At 39.5% G+C, this 22,905-nt stretch overlaps 1 protein-coding gene across 6 annotated transcripts in view; it reads left to right on the plus strand.

Annotated features, from left to right (window-relative positions):
* Positions 1-22,905, plus strand: part of THRB (thyroid hormone receptor beta) — a 436,159-nt gene that overhangs the window by 303,295 nt on the left and 109,959 nt on the right. For all 6 annotated transcript variants that reach the window (XM_052001825.1, XM_052001827.1, XM_052001822.1 and 3 more), the window contains one exon: positions 14,965-15,028. In XM_052001825.1, coding sequence (XP_051857785.1) covers positions 15,007-15,028 — 22 coding nt within the window. In that variant the 5' untranslated portion in view covers positions 14,965-15,006. The remainder of the gene's footprint in view (positions 1-14,964; positions 15,029-22,905) is intronic.

Consider the following 22,905-nt stretch of genomic DNA (forward strand, 5'->3'; position numbering starts at 1 on the left):
TCCTAAGACAGCCCGTTGCCCTCCTGGACAACTTTAATTTAGAGAACCTTGTCAACCCTTATTGGATTCTCCCAGTGCTTATGCTGGGTACTGTTGTAATCCCGCCATCTACCATAAGGGCTGTTGTGAATGTTTCCGTTTATTTAAATGGAGGTGTGATGGTAAATGTTTAACAACTGATTACAACACACTTTTAAGTTTAATTTGCATTATGAGCATTTTCTCAGTCATTCTCTCAAGTCTAGACAACTCGGGCAGCTAACACACAGCTGACAAATGCCATGTTTATTTGTCACTGTCTTTAGTTAATGTGTAGCTAACTGGAAGGAAAGGGACCAGTTTGCCTTCCTTCCTTGTAATTCTTCTCTGTCGGTCCACTACCCAGGGAGCCCAATTTGCTCCTGAGAAGTAGCTTAGATACTAGAAGAATCTGGTTCCATGATCAGGCAGTGTGGTGCAATGGGAAGAACGCTAAATGGGAAACTAAAGGCCCTAGGGTCAGACCTTACCACTGTTATCTCCTATCTGTATCACCTTAGGCAAAACACGTAATATTTGGCAGCATCACTGAAGTCAGCCGTACAAGGGTGTTGGACCAGAAGGTCTGTCGCCCAACACCTATGAGCCTGTTATAATCCATAGAATGTCTGAGCTAGGAGTGAGGGGCGGAGAACCATCAGAGACTATCTCAGCCAACCTGCAGCTAAGAAATACTCCCCTCCCCCATATAACTGACAAGTGGATGACTATTTACCCACTCTTTGAAGAGCTCCAATGAAGCAATACTCCTTGAGGCAGCCCATGAGTCAAAGCCAGATATTTGAAAAGCCAATTGGAGGCCATTCCACAGGCATAAAGATGGTATTTTTTTCCCCAGTAGACTTTGATTTTTGTTGACTCCCTCTTCTTCATCAGTTTCCTCTTAAGAAAGATAAAGATCTTAGTTCCCCTGACTTTCCATAAAGAGGCAATATGGTAGAGGGAAAAGAGCTTAAATCCAGGAGATCTCAATCCAAATCTCAGTAGATGTTTATTAACTGTTTGACAATAGATTCACCCCTTCTTTCCACGTCTGTGTCACAATTTGTTCAGTTATTCTCCCAGTCACTGGACATGTACTTGGTTCTCAATTCTTTCTACTGCCATAAGGCTATTGTGAATATTTCATTATATATAGACAGAGGTGTGATGATAAATGTTTAACAACTGAATACAACACACTTTTAAGTTTAATTTGCATTATGAACTTTTTCTCAGTCACTCTCAAGTGTAGACAATAATACCACCATAAAGTCTAGACAAAAATACCACTGATTTGTATTGTTTGCCAATTTCCAACGTGTAAATACTCACACTGAAAATTTAACAATCAGCTTCCAATCAACCTGGCTCCAGCACCCCTCTGTCCATATAAGGGATCTTCCTCATTGTCTCTGCTCTCTTTGGGGTCTGTATGTCTAGCAGCAGGATCTCTGGGTCAAACAGTATTCTTTTAAGGCAGAATCTGACACGAAAGACCAATGAGTAGACAGCAAAGTCTGGCCTGTAGCAGCCACTAAAATATTTGTTAACAGATTGACTAACAGAAAGAAGTAGTAAAGGGGGAAGTGTCAGTTTCTGAGGATTATTACATCAAATGAGCCAAACCATGAAAGCAGGGAGAAGACTAGATTTTCATACAGGATTTTTAAAGTATTGTTAATTTCTACAAATAAATTTAAAAGAATAAGCTCTGTGTGTGTCTGTGTGTGTGTGTGTGTGTGTGTGTGTATGTGTGTGTGTGTGTGTGTTTAAATCATATAACACTAAGACAGGGCCCAAAAATAGGCATTCTTTATTTAATACTTTTTTTTTTCATCTTCAAACGATTTTATCAACATTCACTGCTAAAGTAATTACCACCATGCTCCGAGAGATCAGTGAGTTTGTCAAAAAATGCAATACCACCCATTCTAACCCTTTTTTACGTCTGGGGGCACCAAAGATTTCCCCAGATTTCAGAACGGATTAGATTTGGCTCAGACTTCCAGATGTCACCTCCCTAATACCTCTTGGTCAAACGGCACAATATTTCTGAAAACCAAAGGGCCTCCACCCACCCATTTACTTTCCTCCCGATGCCCCAAGAAAGTAAGAAAAAGAAAAATGATTCTATTTTCCTTTTATTCTTAGACTTCAATGCTTCTTTGAACAGTAATAGATCACCAAGTCCCAAGTGTTTTATTTTTAAATGATAATTTGTTTTCCAAGTCCCCAGATCTCGGTGAGTCACCTAACCACAGTTATGAATCTGGGCATCTGGATGCTCTGCAGTGATGCCCTCTTCTTCTTTTTTTAAGAAGTGACTTAATTCCCCAGATATGATGAATTTGTTTTTCTTTCCCCTCCTGTCCTCCTTGTCTGTAGCTGCTCTGTTGGCAGAGGGGAAAGTACCACCGCATCCCACAAGATGTCAGCAGAGGCAGAATCAAGCTGGAGGTCTGCTGGGTTACCTGTTCGGTCTGGGTGCGATGCTCAGGTCCTTCTGGTAGAGCTAGCGCCCAGGGAATCGGGAGCCCTGTTTACCAGGGAGACGCCTGTTCCCACATGTGCCCAGGCCACAGGGTGGCTGAGGATAATGACGAAGGAAGGAGGCATGGGATACGTAAACAGAGCAGGCTGTCCGATGCATTATTCAGTGATTTCAGAATCCCATCTCGGAGGTGACAGAAGAGACCCCAAGGAACCATCCGGTTCAACCCCCTTCACGAGATTTCCCCGGAAGCTTTTGTTTTTATCTCTCTCCTCTCCCTAGAGGACTTTTTCAGTATTTGGAGAAGTTCTAGAAAAGTGATATTATCTTGTTTTAAGCACAATGACCCTCACTTTATATATGCAGGTAGTTTTTAAATGGTTGATATAGAGAAGTAAGGAAATAGGTATGAGCCCTTCAGAAAGAAATGTGAATTTGTCATGAAAACTCTGCGATTTGACAGGAAGAGAAAGGAATAAGCATTTATAGAGCACCTACTGTATGCCAGATACTGTGTCAAGTGCTTTACAAATATTATCCCATATATATATAATTATCCCATATATATAATAATATACAATTATCCCATATATATATAATTATCCTATATATATGTGTGTGTGTGTGTGTGTGTATAGCCCACAAATATCCCCTGCCCTTAATGGACATGCAGTCTTTTAGGAGAGAAAAATCTAGGTTTATGTCCCAACAGAGTGACCGAGCAAATTGCTGAACCACTGGAGGCCTCAGTTTCCCCATCTGTAAAATGGAGGAGGGAGAAGAAATATTTGGACCCTTCCAGCAATCACATTCCATGATTTTATTAAAGTCATTTCACCGAGAGGAAAAACTGGATGTAGCAAATTGAACTCTAATTCCAAGCAAAAGCCATAACCTCTTCCCGTGATGTCATCAATCCTCACTCAAATGCAAAACAGTTGCATGTGATTGCTGAAATCTTTGCATGAAAATTACCACCCTGTCATTCAGAAATTCTGGGATTTATGCCATATGGCTTCCTAAATCTCAGTTCATACCCATTGGGAACTGATATCATCTTTGGATCTTTTCCCCTTTTCTGCATAGTAGAGAAAAGGCCCCACTCTAGTGCTAAGCTGCCATTTAGGACGGTCCTTGACCAAAGTTAAGGGCAGCTAGTGATGCGGTGGATACAGTGCTGGGCCTGGAATCGGGAAGACTCATTTTGTGAGTTCAAATCTGACTTCAGACACTCACTAGTTCTGTGAGTCATTTAATCCTCAGTTTCCACATCTGTAAAATGAGCTAGAGAGGAAAATTGCAAACCACTCTTTACCAAGAAAACCCCAAAGGGAGTTACCAAAAGTGGGTCAGCAAATAACCAAAGATAGAGGAGGGAACTCCCTGTGAGCAGCTGATCTGAGGGACATCAGGAAGTCACCTCTGCCTGAAAATGTTTCCAATTTACTAACTCCCACCATGGCTCTCTGAAATTCTTCAAGAGAGTCAGTCCTTTGAATTAAAGGATTAGGATGAAAATATTCTTGGGAGGGACAGTCAGGACCATTCCTTAAGAATCAAGGGTCTAAGTGGGGAGGTTATACTTTGTACACATCACCACCACCAATTTTTTTTTATTTTATATAGAAGTAAAATCAGATTAGAATGAAAACCAAGGCTGAGCTTAGGAGATGACAGAACAACAGACAGTTTGAGGGATCAGTAAGGTGGAAAGGATGATGAGGAAGTTAATGATGTGGAAAGTCTGTCAAATATTTCACAGGGCATTATTTCATATGACCCTCCCAACAGCCCTGCTCGGGAGCTATTCCAAGCATTGTCTTCCCCATTTTATAGAGGAAGAAAATGAGACTTGGTGAAATGACTCATGCACAATCCTACAGCTGATAAATGGAGAGGCAGTCATTGCCTAGTCACTTAGTGGAGATGATAAAAGAAAGGAGTGATAAGAATATTTTAAGATTAGGATCCAGGCTGGGGATCCCAATCTTCCACATCCTAGGGATAATCCTAGCACACTTATCAAAAATAATATCATCTATTTCGTAGAAGGTTATAGCTTTAGTTAGAAGTTCAGTTTTCATTTACAGTATCTTATCGGATTCTCCCAGCTACCCTTTGAGGTCGACTTCTTGTTACTTAACCTTTTTCAGATAAGAAAACTAAGGCTAGAAAATGTAAGTGATTTGCCCATTCCTAGTAAAGGGCAGATCCAATCTCCTAAAGCCTGGCTGGTCCTGAGTGTCCACACTGCACACTTTGATAAGAACTGCTTTCTCGTTGTGTTTCCGACACATGGGCGACTCCACGACCTCCCTGGGCTCAGTTAGGTAAGCTGAATCACCTCATCTTGCCCAGGACTAGACCTCCACATCAATTCCCAGCCATTTTCAACCATGAAGCCATTCTCATGTGCTCCTTCTGCCTCCCCACCCCACCGCAGCTCCTTTTAATATATTGCCTTCTTATTCGAATGTAAGCTCTGTGGGAACAGGGATCATCTTGCTTGTATTTATTTCCCCCGTGCCTGACGCACAGTAGGAGCTTTTAATGAATGCTTTATCATACAGTCTGGAAGCAGACAGTAAGAACAGAAATAAAGTAGTATGCACCTGGAGAAGGTGGAGGAAGGAGAATGATAAAAACAAAAATGGCAGCCGGCCAACAATAAATTCTCTCTGGTTCTAATTTTGCTCAAGACTAGATCGGCTGCCCACACTCTGAAGGTACCATGGCTCCTCTCTAGGTAGGTGGATACCAGATGCTCCAAAAAGAGCTAAGAAGTTTCTTTTCCAAGTGAAATCAAGGGACTTGGTTTCTAAAGGATTTTTCTACTTTATGTCTCCTACTGCTGCCCACAAAACAGCTGATGAAAAAAAGAAAGCATATGGAATGTACAGTTGTCAGTTTGCTGCACGTTAGCAGGGCCTGGCAGATTAAAGCCAAAATGTACAGGGTTAGAAGTCATTCCGGACCCCAGTGGACACTCAGGTGACTGAGATGGACAAAGAGAAAAGGAAGAGATGGAGTTCTTTCCCTGAATGGATCTAGCATTTCTTTGGCATAGGATCCTCCCATGAAGAAATGCCCTCTACTGATGTAGGTCAGCACCTGCTGTGACTTCTAGTCATCGAATCACAGGGTCAGCATCGATTTAAGCTTAATTTCAGCTTATTCCATTAAATTAAGATTTAATTAATTTCGAAGATATCTGGCCCAATTCCCTCATTTTATTGCTTAGAAAGCCCGTGACTTGCTCAAAATCAATCAGTAAGCAGCAGAGACTACAAAATCCAGCACTGTTTTTCCAATATATCCCCCGTACGGTGGAAGCAGATGACCGAGGTTCAAATCCCACCCTGAGACTTTGGGCAACTCACTTAATCTTGGACCTTGGTTTTCTCATCTGTAAATGGCTTCTGAGGAATCCAGCCTTGGCTTATGAACTAAGAGGTGCCGGGGACAATGAGTCTAGGGCCACACAGCCAGCACTGTATCCTGCCTCTCTCTCATCATTCATAGCTCAGTCACTGTTTAAATGAAAGAATTTTCACATGGAAAAAAAAGAATCCCGTGTACAAGTAGGATTAGATGGCCACCGAGGTCCTTTCTGAGATTTGATAACTGGCTATTTTTGTATTTTTGTATCCCCAATACCCTAGTACTTTACTTTGACCTGGGTACGTATACAATGAGTGTAAACTAATTGTACCAATAGTAGAAAGGTGTCCAAGGACAGCTCAGCTCTTTGGTCCATTGGGAGCCAACTTTGACTTCATATACAATAGGTGCCTGCTACTCCCCTGCTAGTGTTCTGACCCACGGTCCCTACCACCCAGGCTTACACTTAGAGTATCACCTTTGATCCCTCCCTCTGTCCACCCTCATCCAATCGGTTGTTAAGTCTTGTCATTTCTACCTTGGTAGAACTCTCTTCCGGATGCCCCCTTCTTCTCCATCATCCTTTTCACTTCTGTTGTGATAATCTGCTCTTTGGTCTCCCTACCACAAGGCTCTCTCTGCTTCAAATCTTGCTCCACTTAACTGTCAAACTGCCCTTTCTAAAGCCCCGGTATTTCCACTCCACCTGTCAGTCCTTTTCCACACTAGGTACATGTCAGGTCATTCACTTGTCTGGACTTCAGTTTATACATCTGCAAATTAGGGAGCTGGACTGGATGACTTTTAGGGACCCTTCCTCTTCTAAAATTTCTGATCCTATGAACACCATCAGTGAAATACAAGGCTGTGATGCTCTTTTCTAAACTGAGGAGGAATTTGGATGTCAAATTGTAGTTGCTGTAGTAATAGTTGTTGTTGTTGAGTTACTTAGAAGCATCTGATGTTTCATGACCCCATGGACCATGGACCATGTTAGTCCTTTCCATCCTACACAACTTCCTGAAGACTCTTCATATTCGTGCTATTCTTCCCATAACACTCCATCTTCTGCCAACCCCTTCTCCCTTTGCTTTTAATCCATTGATCTTTTCCGATCTGGTGACCACTGTTGAGTTTTCCAAATCTGCCGCCATATTGAGTGCAATGCTTTAATAGCATCATCTTTTAGGATTTTAAATATCTCAGCTGGAATTCTATCCCTTATACTAGTCTTACTGGTAGCAATGCTTCCTGGAAAGGCTCACATGAACTGATGCAAAATGAAATTAGGGGAACATTGTACATAGTAACATCGATATTGTGTGATGATCAGCTGTGAAGGACTGAGCTTTTTTGTATAGTTTTCTTTTTTTTTCCTGAGGTAATTGGGGTTAAATGTCTTGCCTAGGATCACACATCTAGGAAGCATTGAGTGTCGGAGGTCAGATTTGAAGAAATCTTCACTGAAGGCAATGCAATATTATAGTCTCACAGGGATCCATTTTAAAGATATCTCCAAAAGGGGAGAACTTTAAAGGAATGACCAGGGTCATAAATGGTGCTTTTATTTTCCCTCTCCCATAAATGGCAACTGAGAATCTGCAAACGCCAACCAGTAAGCTTGCTTCTGTCAGTAAAATCTTTATGACATTTATGGGCATCCTTGGTGAATACATAAGGAAGGAATATGCAGGTTTTTCCAAATGATTTTCTATAGCAGATCATGTCATATGATTGATGGAAAATTCTCTTTATGTGAAAATTTCCCACTATAGAGAATATAATATCTTTCTTCCTACTTTGTTTTGGTTTTTTTTTGTTTTTTGTTTTTTTTTTTTTCCTACTTTGAATGGATTTTTAAAAAACATTTAGGAACTTTATTCTGAATGGCTTTTCTTCAGTAACATATCTCTGGTACTGAAATCACACAGGATTCTGGGAAAGGTAGGACTGCAAGATACTTTTGTCCAGCCATTAACAGCGAAAATGCAAAGCTGCGAAGGTGCATTTTCATCAGCTGATTCACAGAAGCAGTGTTCTCTATTGGGAAGGATGCTGGATTGGCTGACAGAGCTTCATTCAAATCTTAGCTCTCCGTCTGTGTTTGGACAAGTCACTGTACCTTAGGTTTCCTAAATCTTACAACGGGGGTGTCATGGCGCATAGAGGGTTGAGACTAAAGTCGGGAAAACTCATCTACCTGAGTTCAAATCTGCTATCACACTTTTTCTAGCTGTGACAGGATTTCCTGTCAATGGTAAGAGTCTCCAGATCTTGCCCAGATCTCCTGGGCAATCACGCAACTCCATTTGCCTTAGTTTCCTCATCTGTAAAAAGAGCTGGAAAAGGAAATGGCAAACCATTCCAATATCTTAGCCATGAAAATCCCAGAGGGGTCACAAGAGTTGGGGTCACTAAACAGCAACAATGAAGAGATTGTTCTTTCTCTTGTCCCTTGCACTTCTAAATGTCTACTTCTATGATCTATTGAAACCTCAGTTTGCTTACCTTTAAAATAAGAGGATAGGAGAACAACCAGGAGACCAGTATTATTTTTTTATTACTTTATTAAAGCTTTTATTTACAAAACATATGCATGGATAATTTTTCAGCATTGATCCTTGCAAAGCCTTGTGTTCCAAATTATCCCCTCCTTCCCCCCACCTCCTCCCCTAGATGGCAAGTAGTCCAATACATGTTAAATATGTTACAATATATATTAAATCCAATATATGCATACATATTTATACATTTATCTCACTGCACAAGGAAAATCAGATCAAGAGGGAAAAAAACTGCTAAAGAAAACAAAATGCAAACAAACAACCACAGAGAGTGAGAATGCTGTGTTGTGGTCCACACTCAGTCCTCTCTCTGGGTGTAGATGGCTCTCTTGTCACTAAACAGTTAGAACTGGTTTGAATCACCTCATTGTTGGAAAGAGCCAGGTCCATCAGAATTGATCATTGTATAATCTTCTTGTTGCCGTGTACAGCGATCTCCTGGTTCTGCTCATTTCACTTAGCATCAGTTCAGGTAAATGGGAGACCAGTATTATAAGATCACTGGAAATGGTGGGGTAGATGTTTTCAGACATTTGAAGAGCTGTCATCTGGCAGGGAATGAGACTCATTTTTCTTGACCCCAGAGACAGAATTAGGACTACTAGTAGGGTATAACCTGCAAAGACAGAGTTAGGTTGGATATAAGAAAAAAACTTCCAAATAATTAGAACTATATATAAAGGGACTGCCCTCAAATGTTCCCCGTTTGTCTTTAAGCAGAAACTATAGGGACAGTCAGGGAACTTGTCTTACAGTCACAAGATCTCCTTTGGATTTTGACTCTGCCCTGTCACATCCTCAGCTCCCCTCACCTCCAGCTCAAGAACTAGGATCCTTTTACCATTTCTGGAGGGGAGGGAGGGGTGTTAGCTGGTAGAGTAGATTCCTGTATGTGGGTCTGAGTGAACTGGCCTCTGAAATCCCTTCCAAATCTAATATTCTATGGCTCTATAACTAGATGCCTAAATCATCAGAATCCAAAGAGAAAGAGGATTTCCTGTCAATGGTAAGATTCTCCAGATGCTCTTTGTTGACAGATGGCATTATGCTGGTCAAATAATATTGTAAAACAGGGCCCCATCAGTGAAATCTAGAGTTCTTTGATCAAATAATGAGATAAGTGCTTAATAAATGGTTATTCTCATTTCCTATCCTATTTGAAAACGGTCAGGTGGCCATCCACACTAGAAAAAATAGTGTTGATTTTAAAAGGCTCTTACCCAGATAACAGCATATTATTGATCAGGCAGTTCATAGAGCTATTCCATCATTGTGTGGCTGTAGATGGAGGTGGATGTGACTCCGATCTTTGTGACTTTTGCCTCTCATCCTCAATTTTCTCCGTTGTAAAATAAGAATTTGGATTAAATGAATTCAGAGGTCTCATACCTCTGCTGCGTGGAAGGAATAAGCATTTATTACAGTGTATCAAGTGCTGGGGCAAAAGCTTTGCAAATATCTCATTGGATCCTTGCAACAGCCCTGGGAAGTAAATGCTCTTATTAGTCCCATTTTAAAGATGAAGAAATTGAGGCAGATGGAGGTTTAGTGACACAGCTATTGAGTGTTCGAGATCACATTTAAACTCGGGTCTTCCTGCCTCCTGGAGAAGGAAATGACAAACTACTCCAGGATCTTTGCCAAAAAAAAAAAAAACCCAAATGATGGGGTTGACCATAACTGAAATCTGATCAGTGATAGGCTTAGGGTCAGCGTTCATTTGTTGCCCTAACACCTAACTGCCTGTGTGATGTAATGGGTATCAGATAGGCTCCACAGATGGGCATTGAGCAGAGCCCAGGTCGGAAAAGGAACAGGATTCTGGGAGAGATCACCTTTGGACAAGTGGATAACACTCCCAATGCTGCCAAACTTCTTTGCCAGTGAAAAAGCCCATCTCTGTAACTCTAACATTCTCCCAAGGATGCTCTCTGCCTGTGAGTCATGGAACACGGTCTTAAGGGAATCAAAATTGCAGGTCACCCAGGGGGCAATGGAAAAATGAATGGTAGGCGTAAGTGGTCGGATGCCTATTACCGACAAGGACCTGGGCTCTGAATAGAATAAAAATGGGAGCATTGAGTATGTCTGAATGGCAGGGGAGGGAGGCCGCTCATTCAGGAAGATGGAGGGACAGTGGGTGACCAGCCTGAGAGCTATATTGGGCATGTGAAATGGTGCAAGAGCCAAAGGCTTGGTCCACTGGAGGCGTCTTCTGTGGAAAATTTAGAGAAAGAGGGGGCTAGAATTTCAAGGCTATGTGGCTGTGAGTCTGTCACAATCCACAGCATCAGAGGCAGTTCCCACACTAATGGGACCGTTTATTCATCAGGTCTGAATGATAAAATACATCCCTGATTGCTTCCATCCCAGGAACAAATGCCTTATAGACACAGCAATTTTCTTTAAGGATGTGAAGAGGGAGGTTTGGGTAAAGAGCACAGGAGTACATTCATTAAGTGCCTACTGGATGCTGGACACTGAGCCATGGCTGGGGAAAAACAATCAATACCTGGGTCTGAGAAGCTCACATATTGGGGAATGAGAATTTATGCCAACAGCGACATTAAAAGGAGAAAGAGTTCTGAAAGTCTGAAGAACTCTGATCGCTCCAATAACTAATGACAATTCTGGAGGCCCCAGGATAAAATGTGTTCTTCACCCCTTGAAAATGACATCCTCAAGATGTAGAATGAGACAGACATTTTTGGACCCAAACAGTTTGGATGGTTTGGGGTTTTTTTTTTTTAATTTGGTCATGGCTTAGAAAGAAAAGACTTAGCAAAGGATGATCCATCAGTCAACTAGTTTTTGTTAAGTGCCTACTATGTGCCAAGGCAAGGCAAAGGGGAAGGAAAAAAGGGAGGGAGGGAGAAAGGAGAAAGAAAAGAAGGCATGGAGGGAGGAAGGAAGAAGGAAGAAAAGAAGGCATGGAGGAAGGGAGGGAGGAAGGAAAGAATGAAGGGAAGGAGAAGGGAAGAAAGGGAGGAAGAAAGGAAGGGAAGGAAAGGGAGAGAAGAAGGGAAGAAAGAGAGAGGGAGGGAAGGAAGGAGAGAGGGAAGGAAAGAGAGGAGAAGAAAAAAACAACTTTTTTAAATGCACAGACAATAATGGAAGAAAGATAAGAATCACAGAAAGACAGGACAGCTTTGAAATTTATATCTTGAGTTTATTTATATATTTAAAAAGAAAAGCAAATTGTATGTGATCGAGGACCACCATTTCATGTACAACACTTTTTTTCTCTGTAAATGGAAATGTTCATTGTATTTGGTATTCATTAAATTCTGAATCTCTTAAAGTTCTTTTAAAAAGTTTAATTCTAAACAAATAATCAAAAAATAAACTGTATTGGGAATATACACCATATAGGAAAATACCTGCTAAGTTGATGCCAAATCATAAAAATTAATTTCAAGAAGGAAGAAGAATTAATAATTGGATGAGGTGGAGCAGAATCAGTAAAGTAGACTTCTGGATTTCTGAGGGCCGCCAAATCCGCCAACACTCCCCTGTTCAGTCTCTGGTATCTTCTCTTCTTTATGTACTGGCTATATGACCCTGGTAATGTCACTTCTCAGAGTTCCAAGGGATATAAGGCTGTAAGAAAGAGGCATTGGTGGAGGGAGCTCCTTAATAGGAAATCTCTACATTGATGAAACTACAGGTCTAATAATATGTAATTTATTATTATATAGCATATATATTGTATCATGTATTTATCATATAATAAGTAATATACTATTATATTTTTGTTTACTTGTATATGTATGCACTAAGTACTGGTCATACAGAAACAAAAGGGAACTAAGCCCTGCCCTCAAGGGGTTTACATTTCACTGAAGATTGACAAATAGATATAAATCGTGTCCAAAATTAAAGCTAATGTCAATTAGAGAACATTTAATGGGGAGGATCAGGCAAGACCTTGTGTAGGATTTTATTCACAATTCCTGGAAGAATTCTGTGGATTCTAGGGGAAAACAAAAGTGAATTGAACACGAGGCAGCACTATTTATACAAAAACCTGGAGGTGGGAGATTGAACCACAGCTAGAAAGGTTTGAGTAGAACTTGTTGTTCAGTCATCTCAGTCATGTCTGACTCTCCATGACCCCATTTGGAATATTTTTGGCAAGGATGATGTGGTTTGCAATTTCCTTCTTCAGCTCATTTGACAGATGAGGTAAACTGAGGCAACAGGATTAAGTGACTTGCCCAGGGTCACAGAACTAATAAATGTCTGAAGTCAGCTTTGAATTCACAAAGATGAGTTTTCCTGACTCCCCCAGCATTCTATGCTCTATGGTATCACCTAGCAACCTCTGACTAGAGCAAAACAGAGACTAATAAAAAATTAGATTAAAAAGTTAAATGGAAATCAGGAACTTAAACACCAAGCTAAGCATGTGTATTCTATCTTAGGGAGAATAGGGAGACACTGAAGATGGTTTAGTTGTTGGGGAGAGTGTGTGTGACATGATCAGATCTACATTTTAGGACTTGGCAAGATGCTGGGAGTTGATAAAGTTGACAGCAAGAGTCTGGAGGATGGATTGGAGAAAGAAGAGCCTGGAAACAGAAAGACAAATTAGGAAGTTAGCGTAAGAGCCCAGGGGAAGAAAAAGTAGGAAAAATTGTCTCTAAACTGAAGAAATAAGGACAGATGTTTCCTCACCTGCATCTTTACTGACTTCTAGTCCATTGATTTAGATGACGTGGGCAAGAAAATCACCTAATTTGATGAGCACCTGCCTGCCTCAAAAAGCTAATAAGAGCCTTGCTACAATTAGGCTTTAAAAATCCTTCAAGTTTCTTGAAATATAATAATTGTACCAACACCAAATATCATGCTGGTATAATTATTTTACTTTATTCAAACGTCTTCGGTTTTTTCCTGTCAAATACTATTCATGCTTCACAGATTATACAATTTTTATAGAATATACACATATTCATTTGGGATTTGGACAAGTAAAAAGAATTTTAAAAATAGGTAAATCTATTTTCTGAAGCTAGAACACAGCTGGGGTTTTGAATCCTCCACATTTGTGATTGGGGAAATGAGGCTTCATCTCGCTGTTTGGACATGTTCTTGTTGATACCATAAGTTATGAAGGAAATATTGTGTAAGTCATATGCATGTCTGGGGAAAAGCTTCATTGGGATGTAGACATTGTTCTCATAGCTATCTCAGCCCGCTGACAGATTGTGGAGGGAGTTTGAGGGACTATAACCTCTCACTCACATCCAGAACCAAGTTGGAGCAGTGAATAGGGTTGAAGGACAAGCTGAGAACATGGTAGTATGGACCAATTGTTGCTCTAGATCAAACTGGCAGTAGCAAGAGCCATACCAACACATAAGGCAGTAGGGGCTATCTCCGAACCATAAGTGGTCAGCCTGTTGCTCTGCTGAGTGTAGTAGTCAAGGCAAGAGGCCCAGAAGTCAAGAGAACTGGGTCTATTCTATAGCCCTGTTTAAAAAAAAAAATCTGTTCCATTAAGTAAGAATTGATTATACCAGTAAATAAAGGGCTGGTTCAGGATCAAGAAGACCCAAGCTCCAGGCTGTGTGACTTTAGACATGTCATCCAACTTCTCAGGCAACTAAGACTGTTGTAAAACTGTTGTCGACCAGCATTGATGGAGTGTTTCCTCCCCAAGGAAACCAAATCATTGGTCTGATCAATGTAGCAGGTGCTGGAAACCCAAAGGCCGAAAGGAAAATAGTCTAGTCCTCAGATGCTTACGTTCTAGCATCAAGAAAGGAAAGTAAATAAATTTTAATGCAAATTGATTTGAGAAGTGATCATAAATAAGTGGAGAAGAAAGCAGAGTTATTTACCTTTTTTATATTAATTTTTAAAGTAGATCCCAAATTTTATAACATCCTGCCTGAATGAAATCTTTTGGATAGAGATATTGGCCAAAAGATTATATGTCTGACTGACTTCATTAAAACTTTTGAACCCCTTATAAACCTAAGCCTGAAATGGGCCTACACAGGGAAACCTCAGTTACCTCAGACCCCCATTCTCTTCCTATTACCATTACTATCCTCTTATTTTAGACATAGGAATCCATCCACATGGGAGCAAGACTTCTGAAAGTTCCATATGTATTTAGGTATAACGGTGCTAAAAAATCATTTTAGAATAACATTGAAATAAAAACCTAATTTCTAGCCATTCCCTTAGACAAAATATCCATAGGATTGATTTTCTAGCAAAGCAATTCTTCACCTTTTTTGTGTTGTAAACCCTTTGGAAATCTGATGACATCTAAGGGCCTCTTCTTAGAATCGTATTTTTAAATAATCAAAGGAAAGGTTAAATTTCTCTTAGAGTCGGATGAAAATAAAGGCAGTTGTTGAGGCAAAATGATACATACAATAAGCCTTCAGGGGCAAGCTGAGTCTTTTTTTTAAATGAAAGACAATTGAGTTCCTGGTACCAAGTTGAGCCAGTGGTTTATCTATGATCATTCTTTCTCTTTTCTTTTTCCAGGTGATTTCAGCAAATAAGAAGATCCAGCATGATTACTGACCCATGACTCCCAACAGTATGTCAGGTACCTACCTCTATATGTCTTGGATGTTGATGACATTTGTGTTGTCTGTAGCTTTGTCTGCCTTTTAATGCTGTCTAAAGTGAGTCTTGGGACTTGAGAAAGGTGACAACAGTCTCAGGGCCATTACTTCCAAGGCAACAATAATATAGTGGGACCCAATGGAACCTCCCCCACAAGGGAATCCCCATTTCCGAGTAGAATGGGCATCCGAGAGTCTCACCCAATGCTTGAAAATGGTGCCCCTGGGTATAATCAATGAAGTCTTTGAATTTTCAGTTATGTAGGCAACTTGACAACACAAAGTAAGTACTTTTGAATCCTAGCAAGTACAATTTTCTATTAAATTTCTATTAAAAATATGTCCAAATTAATAAGGAAAGATAGCAAAGCATGGTGGGTAAATGGGTCTTAAAGTCAGAAAGGCCTGGATTCATGTCATACCTCTTGGGCAATACCTGGATGATCACAGGCTAGGTATTTCACCTTGCTGTGAGCCTAAGTAGCTCTCTCATTCTTTATACTACAAATAAGTTGCCAAATTCTATTGATGAGGAGTTTCTGCACTGGAAGTTCATGATATTCTGTAAAGGAAGAAAGGAAGAGAAAGAGGGAAGAAGGAAGGAGGGAAGGAAGGAAAGAAGGAAGGAAGGAAGGAAGGAAGGAAGGAAGGAAGGAAGGAAGGAAGGAAGGAAGGAAGGAAGGAAGGAAGAAAGGTGGAGAGGAGGGGAAGAGAGGAGAAAAGAGAGGAAGGGGAGAGGGAGGCAGAAAAGAAATCCTGGTTTGTGTGTAGTGGACTTTTAGCAGCTGTCTATATTGCCTATCTCCAGTCTCAGTTCTGCCAGTAACTGAAGACCCCATCACTAGAGAAGTAGAGGACAGTATAGTTTTCAAGTTTCAGTGTCAGCTTCTCACCCAAAGCTGCGCCTGAATCCCTTTTTGTGGCCATGTGCTCATCTGATACCTTAGTTCTTTCAGACCCCTGGAGTCAATTTCAGAAAAGATAACTAAATATGAACTCAATTTATTCTTTACATTTGGTAGCCCCCAAATGTTCCTGTATCTTTGTCAAAATGAGCAGGTTACTCTTTTACTATTGAAGGATGGTGAAATAAGGTAAAAATCACTTATAAATGCTGAGTTTCAGGGGATGACAAATGGCAGATGCTGGAGAAAGTAATTAAATATGAGCATGAACACAAAGTAACCCAAGAGAGTGTCAATAGAATAATTGTTCATAAACTTATCTTCATAGACTGATAGCGCTTGGACCTTGCTACTTTGTGGTCCTGCTAATGTTTTTCCATTGCTTGTCCCACAAACAGTTCTTAGTGGTAAATAAGGTCAGGGCGTTGTATGAAAGCATTTCCCTTAAAATACAAGTTCTTTGAAGGGATCAGAAAGGATCTGAAGAGGAATTTTCTTGAAAACGCATCATTATCATCAGCTTTGCATGGATAAGTCTAGTCAGTCAATTGATCTATAAGTCTTTATTAAGCTCCTAGATGCTTAATAATAAATACTTAGTGAATTCATTTAAAATGTAGCTACTGTAGCAAAGTAATCTGAACATAGTAGATGCTTAATAAATGAGTTGGAGGTTGGATTACATTGGGTTGGGTTGGGATGGCAAATAGAGCTAGTGAAGTGCCTTGCAATTATAATGTAGGACAGAATGAATTAATTGGTTGGGGGTTAGGGTTCTGATCACAGTGGTAACTCCAGTGGGAAATGGTCGGGGTAGTTTAGCTAAAATGGTTCCCAACATCTCCTCCTACCTGGTAGTCAAGAGAAAGGATCCAAGGCCTTCCTTCAAACCATTACAATATACGGTAGGGTGTTAGCAAAAAAGAGGCAAAGACTTGGGGAGCTCAAAAATATCAGTTTCCTAATATCTAAATAATTTATCCCAGGTTTCATCCCCTTTCTCCCAGGTCTTCAAAATACCATCCACTGTCTCTTCTCCAGGGCAGTTTTCCTAGTAAAGAAAGAAGTATTTGTGTGAAAACAGACCTGTAGTTTTTCTCAGTTTCTCAACTGACATTTTTAGGTAAATAATTTGCACATTTCTTTTACCTGGTGAATCTTAGGTGTGAGTTGTTTCTGTGTTGATAAGTAGAGTTTATTGTTTACTTTTACTTAAAAAAATAAAGATGGTTTTCCATTCACTAATTTAAAAGGTTCTAGACATCATCTGCCCAGAGCCATGCTTAGAAATGTCAATTACCAGACATATGAATTGCCCTGGGCTCCCGATTTAAGGCAACCCATGGCCGTGGTCAGTGGCGCAGAGAGAAATCACGTAATCAGTCAAAGATTCTGAGGCTCCTAGACAGGCAGTCCTTTCTTCTACACTTATGTGTACACATGCACACACACAAACACACACACCAAAAATACATTTTTGGTAGCTGCTTTAGGGACTCTTTCTTGGTGTCTATCTTATCCCAATTCCATCTGAATAAACTAGAGAGGAGAAAAATGATACGTGAAAAGGAGTGACTACTAAGACATACTCAACAAATGGGATTCCTTTTTGTGTAAGTATTGGACTAGAAGGCCACCGAGGTCCCTGGCTACTCTCAGATTCTATTATTCTGATTATCCAGCCTTTGTGGAGGGATCCAGGGAAGAGAGACCCTCCTGAGAAAGCTAATTCTATTTTTATATCTCTAATTATTAAGACATTTTTTCCAGATCTCAAGCTTAAATGTGTTAAAGTTCCTATTGTTCAGGCAGAGAGGTATGGAAAGTTACATTCATTTCTCTGCTGGTTGGTTTAGCTGTTCTTCGAAGGTCAGGGAAGCAGGAAAAAAGTCATTATAAATAACTGTAGCATGAAGACAAAGGACATCAGTAAACCATAAAAAAAAATTATAATAATAAGGGAGGGCAAAAGTATAGAGTGTTATCTGCCCCATGCCCCCTAACTGTTCCTACAGTAAACTCAGCTGTGTTGAGGAATTTTGGCAAGCAGAGGTTATGGATGAAACATATCTGGAGCACTGATGGTGAAGAAGAAACAATTGGAATTATGTCAACAAAAATATCATTGGTAAATAGCCATGAAAACATTCCTTTAAGTTCTTTTAAACTTTCACTTTAGGTAGTTGTGGGTTCTTTCCCACACTGATTTCCTCTAGAATCTTAGAGTTAGAAGGACCTTCTCCTCCAGAGGCCATCTCATCCAACCTTCACCCAGTGTTTAGCACAGTGCCCAGCACAACACTGAATGCTAAAGAAATGCTATGACTTGGCTACCAGGAAAAAAAAATCCCATCTGTGACATACTTCAGTCCTTTTCTTTCTAGATGGCTCAGATCATTGGGAAGCGTTTTCCCCTAAAATTAGACCTTTTCTCTGTAACAGTTTACCCGTGGTCCTAATTTTGTCCTCTAGGACCAAGTAGAATCAGCCTAACCCTTTTTCCAGATGACAATCATCAAATAACCTGAAGAAAGCTATCAGAGATGTCCTTCCCAACAGGCCCTCTTTCCTAATTAAACATTCCCATTCACTTTAAGTCTGCTCACGTGGCCCTTTACTGTCCTTGTTGGCCATTGTTAGGTACTCTCACAGCTTATCAAAGCTGTTCCTAAAATACATTTCCCAGAACTAAACACTAGATTCTAGATGTGACCTGAAAAGAACAGGACAGTTGAATAGAATACAGCTGAAGTATAGTACTTAAGGCTACTTTTAAAACTCTTTCCCCATATTTTTATGTTTTCTTTTCTTTTCCTTTTTGACAAAAAGGAGAAAATAATAGGAAGAAATGTCAACGATTTCCCCACCATTTCATCTTTAGATCGTTTTTGTAAGTTTTATTTTTTACTTTAAACTTAAATACAGAACTAGAAGAGAAAAAAAAATTGCTATGTTCTCAGCAGAACTAAGAGGGAATTCAATACAAAACAAACAATAAAATTCCATTTCAAGAAAATCTATATAAAAATATTACACATTATTTTCAAGGCTGTTCAGTTTTTTCCTTGCTTGTAGGTTTTCTTTTGTTCTCTGCTGTATACTTTTAACTTTAATTTTCCCTTTCCTCCCCACCCACCCCCCAGGCCTCTATCTCCACCCTAAAGAAGGCTATAATTAAGTGTGGATAGATACATATATAGATAGAAATCTATAAACATCCACATATACACTCCCACATATATGTAATGCCGTACTATGTCTCTTTCCATGCAAGTAGATGCATTTTCCTTCATAAATCCAAGTCTTTCCATGTTCTTCTAAATCAACCAGCTCATCATTTCCTATACCACAGCAATATTCCAATCCAGTTACATCCCACCTGGGAGACTGTCTATGAAAATTTTTCCCCCAATTTTCTGCATTCTTTCTAGAGGCATAAGTTTTATTTATACAAGAAAATTTTAATTTAAAAATAATCAAAATTATTCATTTTTTTACTTCAACAATAATCTCACCTTGTAATATAGTTTAAAGTCTGATACTGCTGAATCTGCTTTCTTTACATCTTTTTCCCCTGGTTTCTTTGAAGTCCCTGACCTTTTCTTCCTCCATATAAACTTTGTTGTTATTTTTTCTAACTCAGTAAGATTTTTTTCCCAATAATGTAATTGGGATATCATTGAATAAATGGATTAATTAGATAAAATTGTCACTTTTTATTATATTGATTATACCTACTCATGAACAATAAATATTACTTCAGTGATTTAGATCTGACTTTATTTGTATAAAAGTGTTTTAAATCTTTATGTGTCTGTTTTGGCAGGTATACTCTCAAGTATTTAATACTATCTAATTTTAAATGGTCTAAAACAATATTAAGTAATATTTTTCTCTGACATTTTGCTCTGACACATAATGTAGTTACTCTATTTTTGTCTTATAATTAAATCTATTTTCAGAGTTTTTTTTAATGAAATAATAAATTGGGATTACAGTTTGGAGCCAGCCACTCAGACTCAGATCACAGTATCATTTTGAAAACTACCCTATGACTGCTTGCCATCTTGGGGGGGGGGGGGAGGGAGGGAGGGGAAAAAACGAAACATAAGTGATTGCAAGGGATAATGCTGTGTAAAAATTATCCTGGCATGGATTCTGTCAATACAAAGTTATTATTAAATAAAATTAAATTTTCAAAAAAAAAGAAAAAGAAAACTACCCTATGGAATCCAATCGTTTTTTCTCTCCCATGCTATTTTTTTTTTATATCAACCACAATATCAATTCCATTTGGTGATCGTGACAAAAAAGAAAAGTCGTGGCCAATTTCAGTTTTGATTGAATTCCACTATTCTCTAGGACACTCAGAAATATCAGAAAAGAGGATAAGTCAGTATTGTAGAAGTTAAATATTAATAATTAGAGGAGAAGGCACTGATTCTTTTGTAAAAGTAGAAAGCCCAAGTGGTTATTCTAGCCACAAGAATTTCTAGGAAATCAATTTCATTTTCTCAGTAAGACATAGGAAGGCACTGGTACTTTAGGTCCCCAATTTGCCCAAATAACAAATGAAAATTATGTTCCTGTTGATAAATCATCTGGATGAATGGAGCTTTGCTTCAGTGACTCACTCAAAGTGACAATGGTCATATGTGACCATTACTTCTTAGAGAGGATTAATTATTGTGTAATGGCAGCATTTCCTCCACAAATGAAACTTCTGCATCCCTGGTAGGAGGAAAGCACTTTGTAACCTTTCAACACTTTAGAAATATGAGTCATCATATCTCGATGACTAGTCATGATAGACCCTGTACTCCCCACCCCTATCTCAAACATGTATCTCAGAAAATTCCTCCAACTTTTGCAGCTCACGAGCTCCCACTGACAAATTTGTTTATTGACATTTAGTCAAAAGATATAGCCAAAAAAAAAAAAAAAAAGTGACAAGAAAAAGAAAAAAAAAAAAAAACAAAACACCCTCATCTTCAGCCCAGGTTAGGGCAACTCATACTTCCAAAGTGCAGTCCCAAATAGCAGGGAAAAGACAGGTTCCTACCCATTCAAGGAAAAGGTATCAGCTCTGGAATGTATAGTCCAAGGCTGTTTTAGCTCTTTTGTGCCTTTTACCCCTGGCCAGCTAGCTATAGAATTCCCTTGAGCATTTTAATGTTTGTTTCTGAACTGATTTTTCCTAGGAGTGCCTCAGAATAAACTCTTATTTGTGCTGTGGTTCAAAAATTCCTATCATAACTTTGGGTCAGAAGCCTGGGTCCCCTCCAAGCATTTCAGGAACTCTGTTTAACAACACTGCAAAGGCACAGGATGGACCTGTTGTGAAGGGCTTCTTTTCAACTCCCATAATGCCCCCTGGTTGCCATGAAAGTCAATTCAGAAGAATGAATAAGGAGGACTAGATGGAGCTAGATGGGGGAGTTGGCAACCTCTGCCCTACTTCCTACCAGAATCCCAAATGCTATACTCTCTACATTACTATTATTATTTTATGGGTGTCTTTAGCCATCACCTGGTCATCAGCATTCTCATAACAAGCTTGTCAGAAGCTAACTTAGTCCTCAGATAGACTCAAAACATTGTCCCATATTAATGAGTACTATGACAAAAACTATCCCTGAAAGAATAATACTATATGCTAAGAATTTTGTTCTTATTCTTAGAGATTTGTATGGAGTAGAAAAATGAATGAGAATTTTAGTGATAATACAATAAGGGATGTATAAGTAGCTCTTCCAGCTTGTCTCTAGTAAATGTTCCATGAAGATAGGCTTGTATGTTTCTATCTACATGTAAACAAAGTTTAACTCTTGCCTCACTCTCTGAAGGCCATTTGGGTTATATCTCTCTCCCCATCTCTTCTGCAGTATACTGAGGGAGTTGCTGGGAGTTTATTTGTTCTACTATTGACTAGATTTCCCACCATTTGTGTTCCCTCCATTTTAGGGGCCCAATGAGTAGCACCCCAGTGCCATTTAAACACTTAAAAGTCAGATTGGCTTTTACAAAACAATTTTTTATTAGTAAATATTTACTTTATTAGTATAACAAGAACATTTAAACATTTCCCTCAATAATTAAGGGGTGTAACCCTCACTCACACAGAGACTATCTCAGTTTTTGGCCTAAGAGAAATTAGTTCACAATTTATCTCAGTTCCTATGCACACCATTAGTTATGCCAAATGCCAACTCCAAAATCACACTGGGCTAATGTCTTAGTTCTCAGGGTTTCCCAAATAGACTTGCAAAAAACATCCTGCCGAATTCTGGGCTCTAAAAATCTCCATGACTCTTCCTATATCTAGAACCGAAAAGCACAACAAAACAAGACCAGAATCTCAAGTCCATTAGGAGGAGCCACAGGTCCTCCCCCTTTACTACATAAATACCTGCAATAATAGAAATCCTTTTCCCTGAGATGTACCAGCAAGAGACAGCCTGTCTCAATCAGCTAATGATATCTACTTGGTCAACAGAAAGAAGATGTTCCCAAGCACAAAGTAGACGACCATAATTGTTCATTCATGTGCCAGTTCTCCTCGTTCCCAGGAACAGCTCCCAAGAGCCTCTCACATGGAGTAGTGCTATTTTAGGTGGTCTGGGCATGTGGCAAACCCTGGTTACATTCACGTCCCCAGTCCCTAGCACAGTGTCCTGCACATATAGGTGTTTGTTGAACTGAAAATTTGCAAAGTATTTTATATGCATTTTTTCTCATTTGAATCCTACAACACCCCTTAGAGGTAGATACTACAGGTTTCAGCCAGAATTGCCCACAGTTACTTCATGTTGGAATAGGGATTCAAATTAGGTCTCCTGGCTTCACGCCCAGTATTTTTTTTTTCTGCATTCTTGCTGCGTCTCCAGTAACACAGGTCATCAACAAGGCAGAACATTATCAGCCTAGTTCACAAGTAGCAAAATGTAGTGTGT

The sequence above is a fragment of the Antechinus flavipes genome, chromosome 5 (genome assembly GCF_016432865.1).
Source record: "Antechinus flavipes isolate AdamAnt ecotype Samford, QLD, Australia chromosome 5, AdamAnt_v2, whole genome shotgun sequence".
Classification (NCBI taxonomy): Eukaryota; Metazoa; Chordata; class Mammalia; order Dasyuromorphia; family Dasyuridae; genus Antechinus; species Antechinus flavipes.